The 21,236-nt window shown below is 44.2% G+C and overlaps 1 protein-coding gene across 3 annotated transcripts in view; it reads left to right on the top strand.

Annotated features, from left to right (window-relative positions):
• The window catches only part of Csmd2 (CUB and Sushi multiple domains 2), a 501,465-nt gene that overhangs the window by 256,806 nt on the left and 223,423 nt on the right, over positions 1–21,236 (top strand). For all 3 annotated transcript variants that reach the window (XM_090335284.1, XM_090335282.1, XM_090335283.1), the window contains 3 exons: positions 2,879–3,000; positions 17,756–17,859; positions 18,534–18,646. In XM_090335284.1, coding sequence (XP_090191410.1) covers positions 2,879–3,000; positions 17,756–17,859; positions 18,534–18,646 — 339 coding nt within the window. The remainder of the gene's footprint in view (positions 1–2,878; positions 3,001–17,755; positions 17,860–18,533; positions 18,647–21,236) is intronic.

Below are 21,236 nucleotides of genomic sequence, written 5' to 3' on the forward strand. Positions count from 1 at the left end.
AGGGTTTGGGGAGAAGGTAGAGACGGGAGTTGCTTGCATGCCTCTACCACATGGAACATCCCCTTCTTTGGTACCAGGCTGATTCACTGACAAAACTGGCTGTGGATTCACGGGTGCTTCTGTGGTGCTCTGGGACATAGTCTCCTGTGACTTGACCCAGCCAAGAGGGGAACTCAGAAAGAGTGGGAATTCTTGCACAAGCCAAGTATAGAAGGGCTCAAAGTAGCCTCTCCTGAAAGCTCTCTAGGTGACCCCAATGGGAAAGGACACATAGAGAAACTCGGAGATGCATACATGTACTCATTCATTCATACAACGTCTGGGCACCCCCCATGTTGTCATCATATGTGGGTTGCAGCAAAGAGCTCTCCATCTGGGTTTCCAGGAGCTGACTGCTGGGAAGGTAGGAGTATGAGGGAGTCTCTCTGTCTTCAGAACCCCTTTTCTTGCCAGACAGCAGTGGGGGGAAAAAAGTAGCTAATGCTCCACTTAGAACCTATTTTAAGGCACTCAGGGCTAACTATCTGCAGATTGTAATATTTTAATTAAACCCTTCCAAGCCCTTAAAATGGTAAATGCCTTTTTGACCTGTTCTCTCTAATTACCTCCAGCATGTCTCAACAGACTGCAAATACCATCTAATTCTTGGAAACAAGTTCAGGATAAGTTGAATCTGAAGCTGAGGGTTTTGGCAGCAAAATCTTAGCTTTCTAGAATCTCGAAAGTGGAGCTGGTGGAGATTTGAAAGGATTCTCTGCAGGACTAGAATTCTTTGTTTGCAGGACTATTTTGCAAAGGTGGATGAAACCATGCTTTAGGATTTGAAATCATGTCTTTTTTGTGTGTGTGTAATGTCAGTCTTAAGTGCAGTCAGAGGGAAATCATATACAAAGAAGATCCTGGAAAAATTCTCTTTGCCTTGAGAGAGATTTTGGGCCCAGAGAATAGGAGTGAAGAATGCAATGAAGACAGGTCCCCTTTTATTGAATATTGACACTGTCCTAGGCTTTGGTTGAGTCTGCCAATCCATCATTTCATAAAATTCCATCATCACCAAACTTCAGTGAAGTATTATCACTGTCACCACTTGCCAGATGAAGACTAGTATCCGAGATGTTTTCCAACACACAATAGGTAAATTTAAAATCCAGAAGGCTAAACTACTAAGCCTCAAGCCCAGTCTCTTCTGTTCTCAACCATCCCACAGCTCCTGAGGGCCCAGCTAGATCAAGTATGATCTAGGACACTGTAGTCCTAAGTTCCTCAACACAGAATTAGAGGAGCAAACAGGTGAATATGAGGTAAGTTGGAGGCCATGTCAAAACTCCATTTCATCAGTATTGCAGCTCAGGAGAAGAGAGGAAAAGGATTCTGAAAATTCAGGACAGATTTGAGCCACCAGAATGAGCATCTCTTAAAAGGTAGTGAGCAAAACCGAGAGGAGAGACCAATTCCGACCCAAAGTCCCTTGTAAAGAACCCTGTGGCACATTTGGTCATGAATAGCTTCTCCTGCCTTGTTCCAAGCACTTAACAGAAACCCAGACACTATTCTCTCTTCTTGTTCTGGCTGGCCAGGATTAGAGGTACTTCGTAAGTGCTGGAATAAATAAACGAGTTTAGGAGCAAGTGCTGAAGTAAGCAGAGGTTCTGTCTCAGATCTATGAAGCCTGATTCCCAGGCCCTCCTAGACAGGGCTGTTCGGGCAAGGTTTATCATGGCCGTGCCTCCAAGAGGAGAGGAGCTTCTGAGGTATCTAGGTTCATCAGCAGAAACCGGGTTTGACATGCATTTCATTTTATATACTTAGGCCTGTTGAGTTTGCTTACTCTTTCTTTACTGTTAGGCACTTGGCCTAGTATTAGGATAAATTGCCATGTGGGCAGCGACAGGAGGCTCATGGAGCCCTTTATTAAAAGAGCTGCTCACTAACATTGAAGAATGAAGTGGCTAAGACAGGAACAGGCATTCTTTAAAGGAAGCAAACACCTAGATACAATGTAGTACCTTAACTATGATCAATCACTACTTAATCTAATTAGTTTAGAAGCTATTTTAAAGAGCTTAATTAGATTAAGCTGTGATTGATAACACTTTATATCTACTTGAGTAGAGCACCTCTTCTAATTCACCTTAAGTTTTCATGCTTCCAGTCAAAAGCCTGTTTCAGGCATGAGCAGCTTGTGGGGAAGGATATGGGAAATGGTAGAACAGCACAGAATCCTTATTGCTGGTACTGGGCTGAGTTGAAAGCCTCCATGGTCTCTTTGGGCTCAGGCATTAGGAATCTCACAGGGTGGCTTTGACAAGGAAATCCTAAGATTCTCCTTAAGGAGGCTTGTGAGGCTATAGCAGAAGGGCCTGAAGGTTGGCAGGGCCTTTGGAAGAGGTCAGGTTTCTGGGCTGGTAGATAGAGGAGTACAAACAGGGAAGCATGAGAAGATGAGCAGAACAAGGAACAGGCTGCCAGCAAGTCTGTAGGTGCCTGAAACGCACCTAGTTATAAGACAGGGATGAATGGTGGTGTCTATACCCTATTGGTGAAGACAGCTGCTTGACTGCAGTGCAGTTGGGAGTATAAGGGTAGAGTTCTGGATATGAGACGTGGGGTGTTGGCTTAAGGAATTTCTCAACCCTCTGTGGAAACTCACCACAGGACATCAGGACAGGGTGTACAGACCTGCCTACTCTGTCCTTATGCACCAAGCACTGTGATTTCCCACTAAGCATGCTGGGAGCTGTAGGAAAAGGAAGAAGGAGGCGGGTTACTTCTTACAGTGAAGGCTGTACACATTCTGTCTCCTGTGGGCTTTGAGAAGAGGTGAGAATGGGAACAGAGTTGGTCTAAACTAAAAGGCATGTCTATCTCCTCTCTGTAGCTCGAATGTGTGATGCCCACCTTCGAGGCCCCTCAGGCATCATCACCTCCCCCAATTTCCCCATTCAGTATGACAACAACGCACACTGTGTGTGGATCATCACAGCGCTCAACCCTGCCAAGGTAAGCTTGGATGGATGGGGAGGGTCCTGTGGGCTGCTTGGGGACAAGTCGTCTACAAAGCATTTCAAACCCAGAGTCTGTGCCAGTAGCATCTGTGCAGACCATTCCTTTAAAATTGCATTTGTGACAGTAAAGCAAGAAAAAAACCACATTTATGCCAGGTGCTGGTGGCTCACGTCTATAACCCTAGGAGGCTGAGATCTGAGGATCACTGTTCAAAGCCAGCCCAGGCATGGAAGTCCAAGACTCTTATACCCAATTTAACACTAGAAAACCAGAAATGGTGCTGTGGCACAACGTGGTACAGCAGTAGCCTTGAGCTGAAGAGCTTAGCATCCGGTCCAAGTTCAAGCCCCATGACCCCCACCCCCCAAAAAAGTAAATATATGTATATCCATCACCTGAGAAAAGGAAAAAGGAAACACAGAGACCTCAGTTCCATTCTATGCACAATCCAAGGTAACTTATCAACCCTGGTGTACTTACCTTCACTTTCCATTGTACTTGTATCCCTAAATGCACATAGTTGGAATACACATAGTTGAGCTCCATATAAATGTGATCATGTTGTACGTACTGTATTCTAAATCAACGTCACTCAGAATTTATCTGTGATGTGTGTAGTTTTACACTGTTACATGTATCTTTTTAGCATCTTTATTTCTTATTTAGTTTTTTGTTGTTGTTTCTGTGTCTTTTGTTCTTACTTTCCAATTTTTTTTCTTTTTTTTCTTTTATTTATTTTTATTGTAATTAGTAAAAGGGTTACATGATATTTTACTTTCCAATTTTATATCAAGGTCCACAACCTTGATTCTGTTTGGATCTTCATCTTTAATTATATCAAAACTACAAATCAACTGAAGAGTGTACATCTTTATGATGCTGGGTCTCCTAGTCTGTGATTATCATATCCCTCTCTGTCTTCTTGCAGAGCTGCATTTGTGGCTTTGATAAGCTTCTACAATTGGTTTTCCATTACAGATCTCATGTATGTTGACTTCTAAATATTCTATATGTCTTATTGCTATAGTAAGTCATATCTTTTAGCTTGTGTCGCTTGTTTCTTGATGATACTCAGAGATGTAATTGATTTTGCACTTTTATATGTATATTTCAATATTTTATATGGATTCTGTACCTCTATATAGACAGTTATTAGCTTCAAGGAATGATGGTTTTGTTTCTTCCTATCTATGTGTCTGTCTTCTTTCATCAGAATAGAGCCTGTAGCACAATCGTTGTAGTCAAATCATTGATGTGGACATCTTTTTAGGTGCTGTCACTGAGCTGCCTGTCCTGCCCTAGGGTGAATATTTTTTTCAGTTTCCATCACTTCATCATCTTTCAGCCATGAATGCTTTCCACTTTCTAGACAACAAATCTCTCTATCCTTCAGTTAGTGATTATAAAGCTTGTGGCTGCACAACTTTTGCCTTGATAGTTTTGCGGAATTTTTCAGCAAAACTATCTTAATTTGGTGTTTCCTTTGTTGGAAGATTATATACTTAATAAATGTTGTGACTAACGATAGTTCAGGCCATCTGAAAATTGATTTGAGTACATTTTACTATGTTTATACGATTATTGGGAATAAGTTGTGCATGCTATTCTAGATTTGTGATACCCACTATTAGTGTGTTTCTTTTTCCTTGTGAGTCTCTTACTTGTATCATTTTCATACCAGTGTTGTCACAACCTTCACATTAGTTAGTCTTTTCAATTAACTAGTTTTAGCTTTGTTACTGTTCCATATCATTGTTTTCTTCATTTCTGCTTATTATGCTCTTATTATGTGTCACTTGGGCTCGTTCTAGCATCTTAATTGTCGTGCTCAATCCATTATTATCCCACTTAAACAGCTAAGGCTATACATTTTCCTCTGAGAACTACCTTGGCTTCACTTCTCGACCTTCTTTTTTGATGTTTACAGGGACTCAGGAAGGTACTTTACTACTGGAGCCAGGCCACCAGCCCTTTTTGTATCAGTTATTATTTTAATAAGATTTCACATTTGTGTCCTGGCCAGCCTGTACTATGATATTCCTTCCTAGACTTTCCAGACAGCTGAGATAGTAAGCATGCACATGTTTGTTTTATTTGTTTAGATGGAGTCTTATGAATTTAAAACATGATCCTTCCAATCTGAGCCCCTTGGGTAGAACAGCACAACAGGCCCTACAGATTTTTATGTATAATATTTCTGTTGTGGGTTTTCCCCCTGAATTTTGCTTATATTTTTAATATAATATCTTCCCAGATCTGAGACTCATCCTCTCCAGGCCTGGGGTAAAATATTCTTTCAATTTTACTGTTTCATCTTTCAACCATGAATAGTTTAGAGCACATATAAGTTTCTTGACAATGATTTTCTCTACCCTTCTGTTAGTGATTATAAAGCTAGTAGCTAGAGAGCCCTGTTTATATTTGTATAAATGGATATTTATTGAGATTTTTTGGAACAGAAAGGGTCATTTTTACATATATGTATATTTTTTTTCTGGTCCTGGGGTTTGAGCTCAAGGCCTAGGCGCTGTCCTTGAGCTTTCTCAAGGCTAGAGCTCTATCGCTTGAACCACAGTACCACTTCTGGCTATGGTAACCAAAGAATCGAACCCAGGTCTTCATGCTAGGCAAGTACTCTGCTGCTAGGCTAAATTCCCGGCACTTTTCACCTATATTTTATATATAATTGAAAAAATAAAGGGTGTATTTTGTAGCTTTGTATAAATATATGTACTATACATGTAGATGTGCGTACATCATATATATTAACTTGTTGAGTATGTTTATATCTTTTATATGTTCACTCATTTTTGTTTTCTAAATCTATTCACTTCAGAGGGAGGAGTATTAATATGATATCACATTTGTCTGTTATTCTATGGATGTTCTGTTGATTTTTATATTTTGAGACTCTTATTAGAATATATAAGTTGAAAAGTATGTATTTACCTAGTATGCCAGCTGTCCCTCTTTCATCTATGGTAATATTTTTCACATTAAATATTTTTCCAAGTAGCTGTTACTTGTGATCCTTAATAAATTTTACTATTCTCTTATTACAAACCTTTTGCTTCCTTATGCTTTATATGTGCTGTGTGTGTGGCTGGATGACTTAGATTTTTATTGGGCTCACGTGTGCGTGCATGCATGTGTGTATGTGGTGTGTATGTTTGTGGTGTGTGTGTGTGTGTGTGTGTGTGTGTGTGTGTGTGTTAGTACTGGGGCTTGAACTCAGGACCTTGTGCCGGCTTGAGATTTTTCACTGAAAGCTAATTCTTTACTCTTTGAGCCACATCTTCACTTTTGGCTTTATGATAGCTAAATGGAGAAAAGAGTACTATGTACTTTTTTTTGCCTGTGCAGGCTTTGAACCTCAGTCCTCAGATCTCAGCTTCTTTAGAAGTTAAGATTACATTTATAAGGCAACAGCATCCAGTATGGCTGGATTTTTTAAAGTCCAGTCTAATAGTCTTATCTTTCCACTAGAGAACGCAGCACATCTAAGCAATATACTTCTCTTCTTTTAGGAATACAATAAAATATCCAAGAAATTTTAATATTTATAATTCAATATAAATTTTGTATTTTCCTAAAAATTCATGGAATTTTATACACTATGACTTTAATTTTCCACTGTACAATGAGATGTGTATATTCGTATGTGTATATCTATAAGTGTATATTTTCATGTTACTACACTTTTCACAAATTATTTTGTTTAATAAAACTATTTACCAGATTGTTTTAAATCTACCATTCTTTCTTCCATATCTGTCCTACTCCTGGAAATAACCTTACTGCTCAAAGTGTATGCTTTTGAAGATTTTGTTTTGTTTTGTTTTTGTTTTTGTTTTGCTGTTGATGGCAAACTTTCTCAATTCTCATTGCTTAAAGCTCCCCCTCCCATCCACTCCATTCATGAGAGAATACCAGTATTCCCTGGACATTTGACTGGGTTAATGGTCATGTTCTCTGCACATGGAGATGCTGCTCCAATGTCTTCTGATGTCCACTGCCTGTCTGGTTGTTGTCAGTCTTTTGTGTGCTGTCTGTCTGATTCCTTGTCCCCTATGTTCTGCAGTTTTACTGACAGATCTAGCTATAGGGCCTTTTTCTTTTCTTTCTAACTTATCCTGTCTAAATTCATTAAGCTTCTCAAATATATCAATGGTAAATGTCATTAGCTTGTGAAAAATCTCTAGCCATTTATCCTGCTGCTTCTCCTTTATTTTTTCTCTTCTCACAGAAGTCTGATCTTTCTCATCTTGACGTCCATGTTTCTTAGTCTCTCTCATGTTTTCTCTCCTCCCCACTCCCATTCACTTATTCACCATTCAGCTATATCTAACCTTTGTTAAACTTATTTTCTAAAGATTTATTTTTGTTTCAAATGTAATTTTTTGTCCTCTTTAGTGTCATGTTATTTGTCAAATGTCCTTAGTCGTATTTTATAGTATCTTATTCTTTGCCCATACATCTTTACTTCAGATCTTTACTTAATTTCTTGATTATACAAAACTTACTGATCTTCCATTTTGAATAAATTCCAGTATCTGAAGTTTTCACAAGTATGATTCTCTGGTATGTTTTTCCCTTTCATAGTTCAATGTATGTAATTTTTGACTTTGGTTTGTCTTTGGTCATGAACTGTGGGGATTCTTCGACACTTGGGCAGAAGGTGGTAGAGATAGTAGTTTCTTTCAAAGAAAATGTTCATTTGCTTCTGCCTTGTACTGGGGCAGTGTCCGCCAAACCCTCCCAGACTATATTCTCAGTATAAAGATTTTAAACTACCCAATGACATGAAGGCCTGAACCTTTGTTGGAGACCCACAGCTGTATACAGAGACTCAGGAGAAGCTTCCCCCCTCAGTCTCAAGGCCCACTTTGACTCAGCCTCTAGGTCCATCCACAGAATAGCAATGTGGGTAAGAGGCAGACAGGTTGCCTTCCAGCTCCTACCTACCCTTCTTTATTCCAGGGTGTCTTACTAAAGTCCTGTCCTCTTCTCCACCAGGAAGACCCAAAGCAGATTTATGTGCTGAGTTACGGAGCTTTATGTTTTGGACTCTGAATATTTTTTATTACTTTAGTTTTTCCTGACTTCTGTAACAAAATACCACAGCAGGTGTTTGGCATAACCAATAGACATTTATTTACTTTCCCCATTTTGGTCAAGATGCTGGCGGGTTTGGTTTCTGGTGAGGGCTGTCTTCCTGACTGCAGAGGGCCACCTGCTCTCGGTGTCCTCCCATGACCTTTCTGTGTGCCCAAGGTGTGCGAGAGTTCTCTCGGGGGTCCTCCTCAACTCATAAGTTCTCCTGGCCATGCTCATTATGGCCCCAGACTCATCACCTCATTTAACCTTAATGACCTCCCTTCAAATTGAGTCATGCAGTCCACTCAGGCTGCAGCATAGGAATTTGAGGAAGAATAATGCCATCCATAGTAATACTTTGTCAAAATCCTTTTTAATTTTTAAACTTTACTCAACAACTCAAAATCCTTTGGTTGAAGTGCCTAAGGCTACAATGACTGCTCAGCACAGCATTTTTTACAAGAAGAACTTACTTGCATTGTATAAAACTTATAAAACTATCTTTTTGTTTGTCATCATTCACATTGGGACAGGGTAGGGATGGAAGGTAGACCAGAAGGACTGACTAGCATAAACTTATTAAGTTATACACTCGAGGGTTCTAACTTGAAAATTTCACAGATGCTTGTCTCCCCTTCCTTTTGAACTTGAAGGTATAGTATACAGAGGAGTGTACACCAATCCTGAGAAGTCTCTGAGGAACAATTTGATAGATTCCCATAGGTGTAAACTATCTGTCCAATGTGTGGTTAGTGTCCACCACTAGTGCTATGTGCCACAGCAGCTGAGGCTTTAGAAGCCTGTCCCTTTGTTGGGCACACCTCGTGATGTGCCTGTCTGCACATCTTGGTACATCCTGGGAGTAGGGTTTCAGGAAATACTGAGGCAGCCCAGGTCTCCTAGAGCCTCATCCTAACAGAGTCAGAAGAGAAGCCAAGAAACACTCACAGGAGAAGGCGAGAGGTGGTAAGCTATAACCAAGTCTAGGTCAAAGCATAGGAGCTTCCTCTTGTATACAGTTGGGGAGAAGGTTCTGAGATCTTGACTCATTTCAGGTGGCATGTCCATAAGGGTGACACAGATGGATCCTGTCTCACCAACCCCTAGGGTATCTCCTTCCTCAAAAATCAGTCTCTCTAAGATCACCATGTCTATGGGATGAATGTTCATTGGTTCACAGACACTAAATACAGCCTCTACCCTTGAGGGTAGAATGAACATCCATTGGTTCACTGATTGCGTATACAACCTCCTCAGGGGAGGAGCTCAGGGGAGAAAAGATAGGCCTACAAAATAAAAACTAGAGTACCAACAAGGCCTAATGAATATGGATGGAAAACTCACTAACTGGAAGGTCAAGGGAGTTTTTCATAAGAGGTAATGTTTGAGATGGAATGTGATGGATGAATAGGCTTGGAAAGCAGTGTCTCAAAGTGGACACACTCGCAAAGGCACTGAGGTTTGGGACAGCCTCTTAAGAACTGTAAATAATTTAATATGACTAGACCAGAAGGGTAAGCAGGATCCAGATCGTGATGAGCCTGTGTGCTTGGCACAGAAGATCTTAAGGCTGATGGTTCGACTGTTACAAATAACAATGATGGTTTTTATAGTATGCCTTTCTATTGTGCCAACCACTGCGCTAATCCCTCTAGACAAATGGCTTGATTTCCTTCTCATAGTAGCACAGTGGATTAGGTTCTGACAGCCCAATTTGATGGATGAAGATCCAGTCAGTGGATAGGTGAAAGTTTGGAAGCAACCATTGTACAGAAACAGTAAGTGGCCAGGCTGGGATTCAAACCCAGTCTCTGTGGCTCGTTTGCCACACACTTAGGTCTGTGTCATGCTGTGCTGTTGGATAGACCTGTGCCTCAGAGACAGGAAGCACTGGGACCAGCAGCCCTAGATTGGGTTGGGAAAGGTAAAGGTCATGCTGTCTTCAGAAGCCAAGGCAAAGCCCAAAAGTCTTAAGTTGTTAAAAGAAGGCCCTGAGGGGGCCTGGAATGTGGCCTGCTGGTAGGGTGCTTGCCTAGCATACACCAAGCCTGGGTTCGATTCCTTGGTATCACATACACGGAAAAAGCCAGCAGTGGGGCTGTGGCTCAAGTGGTAGAGCACTAGCCTTGAAAGGGCTCCAGGACAGTGTCTAGACCCTGAGTTCAAGTCCCAGGACTGGCAAAAAAGAGGAAGGTCCTGGGGAGCAACTCCAGGTAGCAGACTGAAGCAGTCAGTCCAGCAGGAAAGCTATGGCTGTCAACCAGGGCTGTGGAGATGTGGAGGAGGAGATGGATGAGAGTTTGTGGTTGGGATGGGACATGGTAGCTGAGTGTGTGGAACGGAGGAAGGTAAGGGACTTATTCAACACTCTATCAAGTGACTTCATGATGCATCCTTTTTCAGTAAGCCAGTGGGTGATGAATTAGTACTTTCTATCTTGAACCAATCGGAACCAAGAGGAAAATATGAGTTAGGTGCCGGTGGCTCACGCCTATAATCCTAGCTAGTCAAGAGGCTGAGATCTGAGGATCATGGTTCAAAGCCAGCCCCAGTAAGAAAGTCCAATGAGACTCCCTAATCAACCACCCAAAAGCCAGAAGTGGAGCTGTAACTCAAGTGGTAGAGCACTTGCCTTGTGCAAAACAGCTCAGGGACAGTACCCAGGCCCTGAGTTCAAGCCCCAGGACTGGTGCCCTCATGGCCCTCTTCCACCCCCCCCCCAAACACACCAATCGAAGCAGGAATGGAGCACCCATGGGTTCTGTGGGTCCTCTTTGGGGTCAAGAGCTCAGTCATACTGGGGAGGTAGGAGAAGGGTATAATTCTACCCAGTAAACTAGGAACAAACAAAAACATCCACTCTATCCTCCTGCATGCTCTGTAAACGTATGGGAAAGAGAAAATAGACCAGGTAGTGTGGGCTTTCTCTCAGCAAAGCCTCCACCTCCAGCTTGACTGCAACATTACTAGAAAATGCCAACCCCTTCTTGGGCATTGGGGCTATCTTAGTTTTTATAGCATTATCTCATACTAGGGTGGAGGGTGTATATCTGCTTACATGACATTCCCCAATCTTGTCTGATCATCAGAAATACCTGGGCGCTAAAGACTGTGGCTTCCAAGGCTTTGTGGAGTTAACCCCTTTTTGGAACCATTGCTTGGCTCCTTCATTTTTAGATAGCACCTCACTGGCTCTGATTAGCCAAGCTGTGGTCCCCAGCAAAGCATGGGGGGACTGCCCACCTCAGGTTCGTAGACATACTGGGCCCTTTTAGATCTCAGGGGGAGGGAGGGACCTGCTCTTATACCTTTCATTCTCCAAGCAAGTTTCTATCCACCCTGAGAGATATGGTCTTACAGCCATTCTTCTGAGCAGCCTTTGGTCCCCAACAGGTCTTCATCCTTGATCTGTTCTACAGGATTCTGACAGCACCTTCTCTTTGTGTGCCCATCCATTGGACAGTGTTTAGCATCTATTCTCTGTGAGCAGCCAAGACACATGGCTTTACGTTTATTTCTGCCAGAGTTATCTCAGTGCTCAGCAAAGGAGTTCCACAGAGGCTTTCTTGTGTCAGTAATGGATGGAGGAGGAGCTCCAAGACATGCTTCCTCCCACACTGGGCTTGAGCCCCCACCAGGATTGGGGGCCCCATCTGGTTAGGGTCATTCAGCCCATGGTTAATTTGTGGCACCTCAGTATCAGCACTACACCTAGGATCTGAAACAGGAAAGCCAATCCACCTGGGGTAGAAAAGAAGAAGGGAAAAAATGATATAAGAAAGATAGAGCAAAAGGAAGTGAGGCCTGGGATGTAGCTCAGTGGCAAGGCGCTTGCCTAGCAAGTGCAATGTCCTGGGTTCGATCCCCAGTACCCCCCCCAAAAAAGGGAAGTGAGAATGAAGATAGGAAGGAGGATAGAGGGAGGCATGGAAAGGAGGAAAACCGGAAGCCCTTCCTTGAAATTCAAAGTGAAAGATATTGTTGTAATTACTCACTGTTTGTAGATCACCAGGGCTACTCTACCCACAATAGACTTGCAGAACAGAGAAACATCTCTCCAACTAGGAGATTACTGGCTAGTGCCAATGTCAGGGACACATTTGTTGGTTCAGTGGTTCACTTGCTTATTCATTCAACATTCACACTCAGGCCTCTCCATTCTGTCCCCTTACACATACACACACACACACACACACACACACACACACACACACACTCCACAGATTCCTTTCTCTTATACAGTTATCTCCATGTCACACCACAGAATGCCATTCTTCCACCCCCAAGAAGTGGGACTAGTTCCTAGTGTCCCTGCAAACATTTCCTTGTTGCTAGGACATGCGCCCCCCTCCCCTGCCACTTCCTAACCAGGATTGTGCTTTTCCTCTTCATGTTTATCCCATCCTTGAGCATCCTGTCTCAGCAATCATCACACTACCTTGTGTTCTGTATATCCACATCTCCCCTCCCCCACCTCCTGTAACAACTCCTCCAGACTAAGGCCTCGGAGAATGGCAGCCATGCTATAGACACCTCCCCGCGCCCCCTCCCCGCGCCCCCTCCCCGCGCCCCCTCCCCGCGCCCCTTCCCCGCCACACACACACACACACACACATACACACACACACACACACACACACACACACACACACACACACACACACACACAGCCTAAGCCAGCCATGAGGCAGTGGCTGAATGGAAGAGCTCACTACTCTTAAGATCACCAGATGTAATGATGTCATGAGTAAAGTCCCAGTAAGTTCCTAGTTCCTGGGAGAAGTTGCCAGAGGCCCCTCTCCTCAGACCCCTAAAAATTCAGTCTTCAGCTTCATATCTCAAGAGCACACTGTGCAGACCTGCTTTGGATGGCGGGGTGAGGGTGTACCCTCCTGACCTTTGGCAGAGTGGAGCATGGACCACAGAGGTCAGCCAGATTAGAAAGCTATTGTACAAAGGCACTTATTACATAAAAGCAGATTCAGTTTAGATTATGTTCTCTGTCCCTCCCTGCTGAAAATTCCCTGAACTGCTGGATCTCTGGCAGCTCATCCAAATCTTGGGTACAGGCTGGCGAGACATAGAAGCCTGCCTTTTGCAGATGCTGGACAGCAGATCAGGGAGATGGTCCCCCAGGGGCTGGAGTACATCCACCCTGGTCCCCCTCCATCCTAGATGACTCTCAGGACAGATAGCTGCATCCCGAAGAGCCTGGTTTCCAGCCAGCCCTCCCCTAACCACTTTTTGCCAAGAATACAGACTCAAACTCCTTCCCTTGGACCCTGCGCCAGCTTCTACCAAGTCTCTCTGCCCCAAGTCTTCCCTTCACGCTGAGCCATAGCTGCCTATGAACTTGACCATCCAGGTCACTAGCTCTCCCTGCTTGGCCCCTATGCAGACCACATACCCTTCTCTAACTCAACTGCCCTCCCTGCTCCCTTTTGCATTGATCAGCGCTGCCTGAACAGAGCCCACACGTTTAGCCACGCTGCCAGGCCCAGTGCACCCGGCCCCTTCACACACCTTCCTTCCTTCATAGTTTCTCTTCTGAGCAGCCCCAGCACTCACCATCTGCACTCTCTCCTTGGCATCTCGATGCTGCACTGAATTGCCAGGCCATAACTTCTAGGAAGCAGCTCACTCAGTGCTTGGCACACATGGCAGGTGCTCTGTAATTATGCCCTGGTTGATGGGTTTGTTTATTCGTTTATCTAATGGATTTGAGTTGGGTGTCTGAGTTGTATACAAATGTGCCTCTGTGACCATACCTATTTCTCAAGCTGCTGTTTCTCCTGCTGCAGAAGGGTGCTTTGTGAACATGATTGATCCACACATTAATTATGTAGTCATTACAGGATCCTGTCCTTAAACAATGGCCAAGGCACGAGGAAGAAGCAAGTATGGGCAGCAGTCCCTTGTGCTAAGGACCATCCAGAAGCTGCAGCGGCACTGTGAGCCTTGAGCAGTCTTCTGGGCATAATGAAGCCCTCCATTACAGCCAGTGCTTTGAAGCGTGGTTCACATGGCAGTTCTAGCCAGTGATGCAAGCCATTTTATGGCTCTGAGCTCTGCCCTTCAAAGCAGCATTTACCCATTATAGGCCTAATAATCACACACTCCCCTTTTGGAGATGGTTCGGTGAGTGCTGTCCTCTGCCCTAGGTCTGCTAAGAAGTGGCTGATGCAGTGACCATATGCAATCAGGTCCTCTTTTCCTCACAGACCTCAGCCCTCTTCCCACAGAGGAGGGTATGGTATGTTGAGCGTATAGTCACCAGGCACTTGCTGGGATCCAGCCACAGAGGTGGCAGGAAATCTGACCAGCGAGGTCACAGTCTTCCTGCCTGTACACCTAAGGCCTTGCTGGGATGATCTTATAGTAACAGAGCTGGTCTCTGGCTAGCTGGGTAAATGACATGCTACCACTTCCCTGTGGGAGCCTAGGCAAGCTACCTCACATCTCTGAGCCTGGGCTATCCAGCATGTAGAATGTAACTAATCATAGTACCTGACTATAGGGAGTTTTATAGGAGTTGATGTGTGGAAGGATCTCAGAACAGCGTTAAATTAACTTCATTGAAGGTATCACCTCTTATAATGAAGAAGTCTTACAGAAGGCCATCCATGTGTATGATGAAGGGCTTCAAATGATGCCCTAGCCCAGGAGATAGAAAACTATGGCCTCCAGGCCAAATCTAGACCATTGCTTTATTTTTGTAAATAAAGTTTTATTGAAACACAGCAATGCCCACTCAAGCTATGTGTGGTGGTGGTCATGCTAAGGAAGAGGGTAGAGAAGTTGCCATGGAGTACCACTGATCCTCAAACTAAAAACTATTTTCAGTCTGGCCCTTAACAGAAAAAGTAGGCCCACCTTTATTCTAGATGGTAATTGTTGAAGAGAATCAAGAATTTGGCAATACTGTGAATCAAGAAAGGTTTGTGAATGTCCTCCTGCTCTATACTAAGTGTCTGGCATGTGTCTGGTATGTGTATAGATATCAGTGGTATAGTCCCACCCTCTGGGACCCAGTCCCATCCTCTAGAACCTCATTGTATAGTAGAAGAACAAGTGAACAGATGGGTCATAGCACCGCAGAGGATGGGAAAGGTGCTGGATTCAGAGTCCCTTCCTCAAGAGCTGGCCAGCAAACATGGACACAAAGGAGCTTGAGGCTGAGAGGAATTTACTAAGGAACAGTAGCGAAAGGGGAGGCCCTGAAAAAATCCTGGTGTAGAACTTGGTCTCCGTGATGAGGTTGCTCAATGGGAAGCAGGGAGGTCTAGGAAGCAGATGTGGAGGTTCCTGCTTTTTGTGTCAGATTAGAACATGAGATGCTTACGCATCTGGACTGTAGATAGTCCGTGATTGAGCAAGTGATCCCATTAGCCAACAGAGGACATACTGGATAGAAAGGCCAAGGAATCCCCATTCACTATGGGCAATTCAGTTCTATCCTGTCCTTACTAAACCCAGCCCAGATGCTGTCTACTAACACACAGTTAAACTCCTATTCAATCTTATTATCCCAGGCCAGACTCTGCCTGTTGAAGTTCTATGTCTTCCCTGGTCAGACCTTGCTACAGCGCAGTAATTGGTCTCATGGTTTTCAGCCATTCCACAGTGTGTATGCTTCTAAAGCAGAACTATCATGTTGGGCCTTGTTTATAATTCTCCCATAATTCTCAGTCATCTTAAGGACAGAACGCAAAAATCCCTAGTCTGGCAGACAGCTTTTCATAATTGACTCCTCCTACTTTTCTCATATTTCCCTCACCTCCTCCTCAGCTTCTCACTTACTTAAGTAACCTTAGCTTCATTAGAAGTCTGTAGGCAAGTCACACTGCTCCATGCCCCAGTTGTTTCCTCCCCCTGGACTGCTTCCTCCCTAACGTGCACAGAACTTTGTTTCATCTTCTACACTTAGCATGGGCTCAATTTCCTCCAGGATAATCCTTGACCTTTCTCCCAGCCAGTGAGCTCTCACCCTCCTCGTGTTTACCTGTACACCTTCTGAAGGGTTCCTGATGTTCTGATGTTCTGCCGGGAGTTGTTTCTCTCTGCATTGCAGGCTCATGCAGCAGGGTTCTGCAGACAGGGTGCCAGGCTCACAGATATAGATAGGGGTCAGTCTGCTGACATACCCAAAAGTACCTTTGGGGTACTGGGCTGTTTGATTTGGACAGAGAAATCGTCAGTCACAAATATGTAGTATCCATGAGAATTCTTCATTTCTTTGAGGTGCAACATAGAAAGCCAAGGAATACCTTCAGCTTCCCTATCAGGGAATGAAGGTTTCATTAGACTACAGCAGTAAAGATAAAAGAGAGAGAAAGACCCGATGACACATTAGGAATGAGTGTCTTTGTGTTCACCCTTCACTTCCCAGTTCCCCAAGCCAGAAACCTGCAAGTATCCTCAATAGCCACACTTACTCCATCCCAACCCTCATGCATCCAGCCACAAAGCCCTGAATACCTTAAGGAGTTAACCTCCTCCATCCCACTGCCACTCCTCATCACCCGCTTGCTCTATGAAAACCTCACCACTCACCTCGTGCTGCCAGTCAGTTGTGTATAATTAGACAGCCTGATGCTTTTGCCTCCCTCAGGTTAAGAAGCCCAGTTCTTTCAGGGGATGGCTATGAGACCTTCTGAGTTCTGCTCTGCAGGAACTGTTTTAGCTGTGGACCTTCAAAGTCACCTCGTTGCACTTTAGGCCCAGCCATGACAGCCTCCAGAGCAAAGCAATTGACAGCCATGACTGTTTGTCAAGCTGCCATCAATAGACCCCAAACAATTTGTTCTGGAATGGTCACTCTCTGCCACAGCTCAGTCTCTGTATACCCAAGTCCTTCCAGAACATCAGCTGTCTCTCCCAGTTGTCCATTTTTGTCTGAGGAAGTCTTACAGAGTCTTCAGAATTCCCTCAAGTATCGCCATCATGAGTGACATCACCTCCTTCATGACAGGCTTCTCTGTACTCTATATCCGCCACTGTAACACCTGCTACCTAGTTTTGTGATTCTCCCATTTGCTTCTCAGATCCCCCTTCTCATATAAGGCAGGGACAGTGTCAAGATCCTTATGGAAACCCTACCCCTTTGCCTGGCATATGGCAGATGCCTAGTTGATAATAAGGCAAATTAAGAGGGAGAAATCTTATCACAACCCCCTTCCTAATACATTCATTTCTCCAGTAAATATACCAACAAAAGGAGTAGAATTACAACAAGAGTATGAGAGGAGAGGCTAGCAGAACCTCCTGCCAGTTCCTGTGGGCAAAGAAAATAAGTTGCGATTCCACATTCCACATATAGCCTGATATTGCCAACCAAGCCCACAGGGATTTCTGTGCATTAAAGCGTGAAGGAAGGCTCCAGTCATCTTGCAACTGGACAGATGTGTTCCTAGTGGGGCAGTGATGGGTACTGGAATGGGCCTGATATGCCGTGAACATCTTCAGAGAGATCCAGGGCCCCAAGATGCTGTGGCTTGCACCCTCACACAGAGGGCACAGGAATAGCCAGTGTGTGTAAGATCACTGACACCAAACCTTAAGACATAGCCAGGAACATCTCTACATTTCTGAAGATCTCTGGAGACACCCTTACTATCTCTATTAGCCCCTAATGCTGTGCTCTCTTCCCCAGGTGATCAAGCTGGCCTTTGAGGAGTTTGATTTGGAGAGGGGCTATGACACCCTGACGGTGGGCGATGGTGGACAGGATGGGGACCAGAAAACAGTTCTCTACGTGTAAGTGAAGCCCTGTGTGTGATCTGGAGGATGGGGGTAGAATGCCAAGTCCTGCTTGGACCCTAGACCATGTGCCACAAAGACACTACTCTGTAGCCTCTTGGTTATAGCAAAACCTCCTTCAGCAATCTCCATTCCAGCCAAGAGGAACAGAGTCCTGGGCCAGATCCTCTGAGAATTCACATGGAAAATGAGCAGGCTGAGCAGTCCCTTAAGGGCAGGGTACATGGCAGCTCTGTGCATGCCAGCAGCTTTCCCCTTGGCTGTCTGCTTTTGCCATATGTGGTACTCAGGGCTACATTCTGACACTCTGATCTTCCACTGAGACCTGGGCTGTTATAGCCTTTCCACATGCCCAGAATCATTCAGGATCTGGATGGTTCAGAGCCTCATAGACATATAGGTGTAATATTCTTAGCCAAGGAAGGCTACTATTATGATGTAGTCTCTCTACTGTGGGATTTCTCTGCATTGAGCCTTTGCTCTTACAGGCCAGTTTAGTTCTCCTTTGCCCACCACAGTGGTCTCAACTAGAGCCAGAAGATAACCCTGATGAACACACATTCAAAGATAGGCAGACCTGGGTAGGTTCTTCCTGAGGTAATATACATTGGCTAGCATTCTATTCAGGTGTCCTGATAGAGAGGAGGATCTAAATCTCTATCTCCCAACAGCCTGACAGGTACCTCGGTCCCAGACCTCATTGTCAGCACCAACCACCAAATGTGGCTTCTCTTCCAGACGGATGGCAGTGGCAGCTCCCTGGGATTCAAGGCCTCCTATGAAGGTAACTGCTCAAAGGCTTGGGGTTCGCATCTACTGGCCTCCTTTTCTTAGACACATTATTCAACTCCTCTGGGCTCTGCTCTTTGGGTCAGTGCATTGAGGATTATCTGGGATGAACCAGTTAAAGTGTCGGCTACTCAGTTCATATGTATCAGTTCCTTCCTCAATTCATACCTGGTACACATAGTCTTTTTTTTTTTTGAGAGGACCCATACATTTCTCAGCCTCACTACTAAGGACAGACATATACCCTTGTCAGTGGATTAGGGAGGATGCAGGTGAGGGGCTTCCCCTTCTTGGAAGGAGCCTTACACTGAACATTCAAGACCCAAAAGGTGTTTCCAGTATTGTGCTGCAAGAACTTTCAAACCTCTTGACCAATATCTGCTAGCAAAGCAGGAAGAAGCCATTCCATGAGTGGTTGTTAAGCCACCGTTAAGTACCAAACACTAGGCGAGCCCTAGCATAAGATGTGCTACATCTAGGCCTTGCCCCAAGTGGCTTCTGCTCTCAAGTGAAAAAGAGAAAACAAATGAGTGTTAAAGCAAGATGGCAGCCCACTGAAAGCACAGGGCAGGAAGCAGATACTCTTTATCAAAGAAATCAGTAATAAGTCTTTAAGACAACTGACCACTGGAGAGACACAAGAGACAGGGAAAGGGAATTATGCCTTCAGGGAGGCTCCTAGTGGTAGATTAACGATTCCTCCTGTACTAAAATATATGCTGTTTCCAAAGTAAGCACACAGGAGATGCTGGAACTGCTCTGGCAGAGCATCCCAGACTGGTTTAAAACAACAGATATGAGTTCTCACATGGTTTAGAGGCTGTAAGTCTGACATCCAGGTGTCAGTAAGGCATGCCTGCTCTGAGTATCGTTCACTGAGTTGTCTTCACATCTGGTGATGGCTGGTCCTTCTCGTCTCCCTTAGCTCATACCTATGTCTCTTCATTCCCTTGTTAACACAAACGTACCTGAATTTTTCTCTCCCCTCTTATTCTGAGCGCACCAGCTTACCTCATCTTAATTTGATTGTATCTGCAAGTACTAATCCCAGATGAAGTCATATTTATAGATACCTGGAGGTAGGATTTTAGCATACCTTTTGGAGAGGAGAGATACACAATTCAGTACATGACAGGAGGCCAGCTCATATGTCCTACATTAATAGTATCATATCATGATGTCTCCTAGGGTAAAGATGGCAGTTTTATTGTTCCAAGAGAAGGGAGCCTGTGTCTAAATGAGGCAGAGGACTTAATGGGTGACAAATCCGGTCCTGCCACTTTTCCAACTCTGTGTGGCAGGCCATGCAACCTTTCTGAACTCTGTTTCTTCATCTGCAAATGGGAGACAATGCAACCTGTAAAGAGAAATCTGTAAATATTGTTAGCTAGAAACAGGCTAGAATTAGAACAGTGACTATTGCACGTTCAAGGCAGAGAATAACCAGGCACATAAGTCCTTCTGTACATGGGCTGTCCTATTACAAGTTCCACCTGGGGCCATGGAAAGAGCCCCAGACAGGAAGACATCAATCCTTATTTCAGACCTGGATCTGTCATTCACTACTTTGGAAATGGGAATGGATTTGGGTAAAAAAAAAAAATTGTAAGTTTCCTCCCATTTCTGAAAGACTGTGAATGATTGTTCCACAGCAAATGTTCCCAGACATGGAGAGGGATGATGAGTGTCGTGCAATTTGCCCTTAATTGTTCCATTTTGGCCAATGGTTTTAATAGGACACAAACAGCATGAACCTGAACAACAGAACACACCAGTCAGCCGACAATGCAGACAAGCCTGGAAAGGTGGAAGGGGGTTGAGGGAGAAGCTTACTTAATAGTATACAATGAAGTGAGAAGAAATTAAAAAAAAGAGAGAGAGAGAATTAGCTGCTAGTATTTACCCCTAGGAATTCCTTGTGTTGTATTCCCCCTGATCAGGCATGAACTTCAACACAGAGGTCTTGCTGTGGGATAGAGGAGAGAATTTAAACTAATGCCTGAGAGGAATATTTGCAAGCCCCAGATGTTTACTTGAGGGAGAGGTAGACTCAGGAGACTAAAGTGTTACATCCACGTATTTGAAGGGTTGTCACATGGGAGACAGGAATCAGATTTATTTGGTGTGATTCTTGTCAGAAAGCAAAGGGAATGACATTTCATGAAAGCCTACTGTGTGCCCGAAGCTTTCTATTTGTCGTTTCAGGCTTTGCAAAAAATGTTATGAAAAGACTTTTGGTAGCCCCAGGGGCTCCCAAGGAACAGTGGGAGATGCCCAGCAAGAAAGCAAGAGGGACACTGGTTCGGCATCTATTTTATTTCCTTTCTTCTTTTTGGCTCCTCATAACATTTATTGTGTGTGTGTTTGTGTTTGTGTCTGTGTGTCTGTGTGTTTGTGTCTGTGTGTGTGTCTGTGTGTGTGTTCTGTGTGTTTATGTGCTAGTCCTAGGCTCAAACTCAGAGCCTGGGCACTGTCCCTTAGTTTTTACTCTCAAGAATAGTGCTGCACCACTTGAACTACAATACCTATGTCTGGCTTTTTGCTGGTTAATCAGAGATAAGGGTCTTATGAATTTTCCTGCTAAG

This window comes from Megascapheus bottae, chromosome 6 (genome assembly GCF_031878675.1).
Source record: "Megascapheus bottae isolate mThoBot1 chromosome 6, mThoBot2.hap1, whole genome shotgun sequence".
Classification (NCBI taxonomy): Eukaryota; Metazoa; Chordata; class Mammalia; order Rodentia; family Geomyidae; genus Megascapheus; species Megascapheus bottae.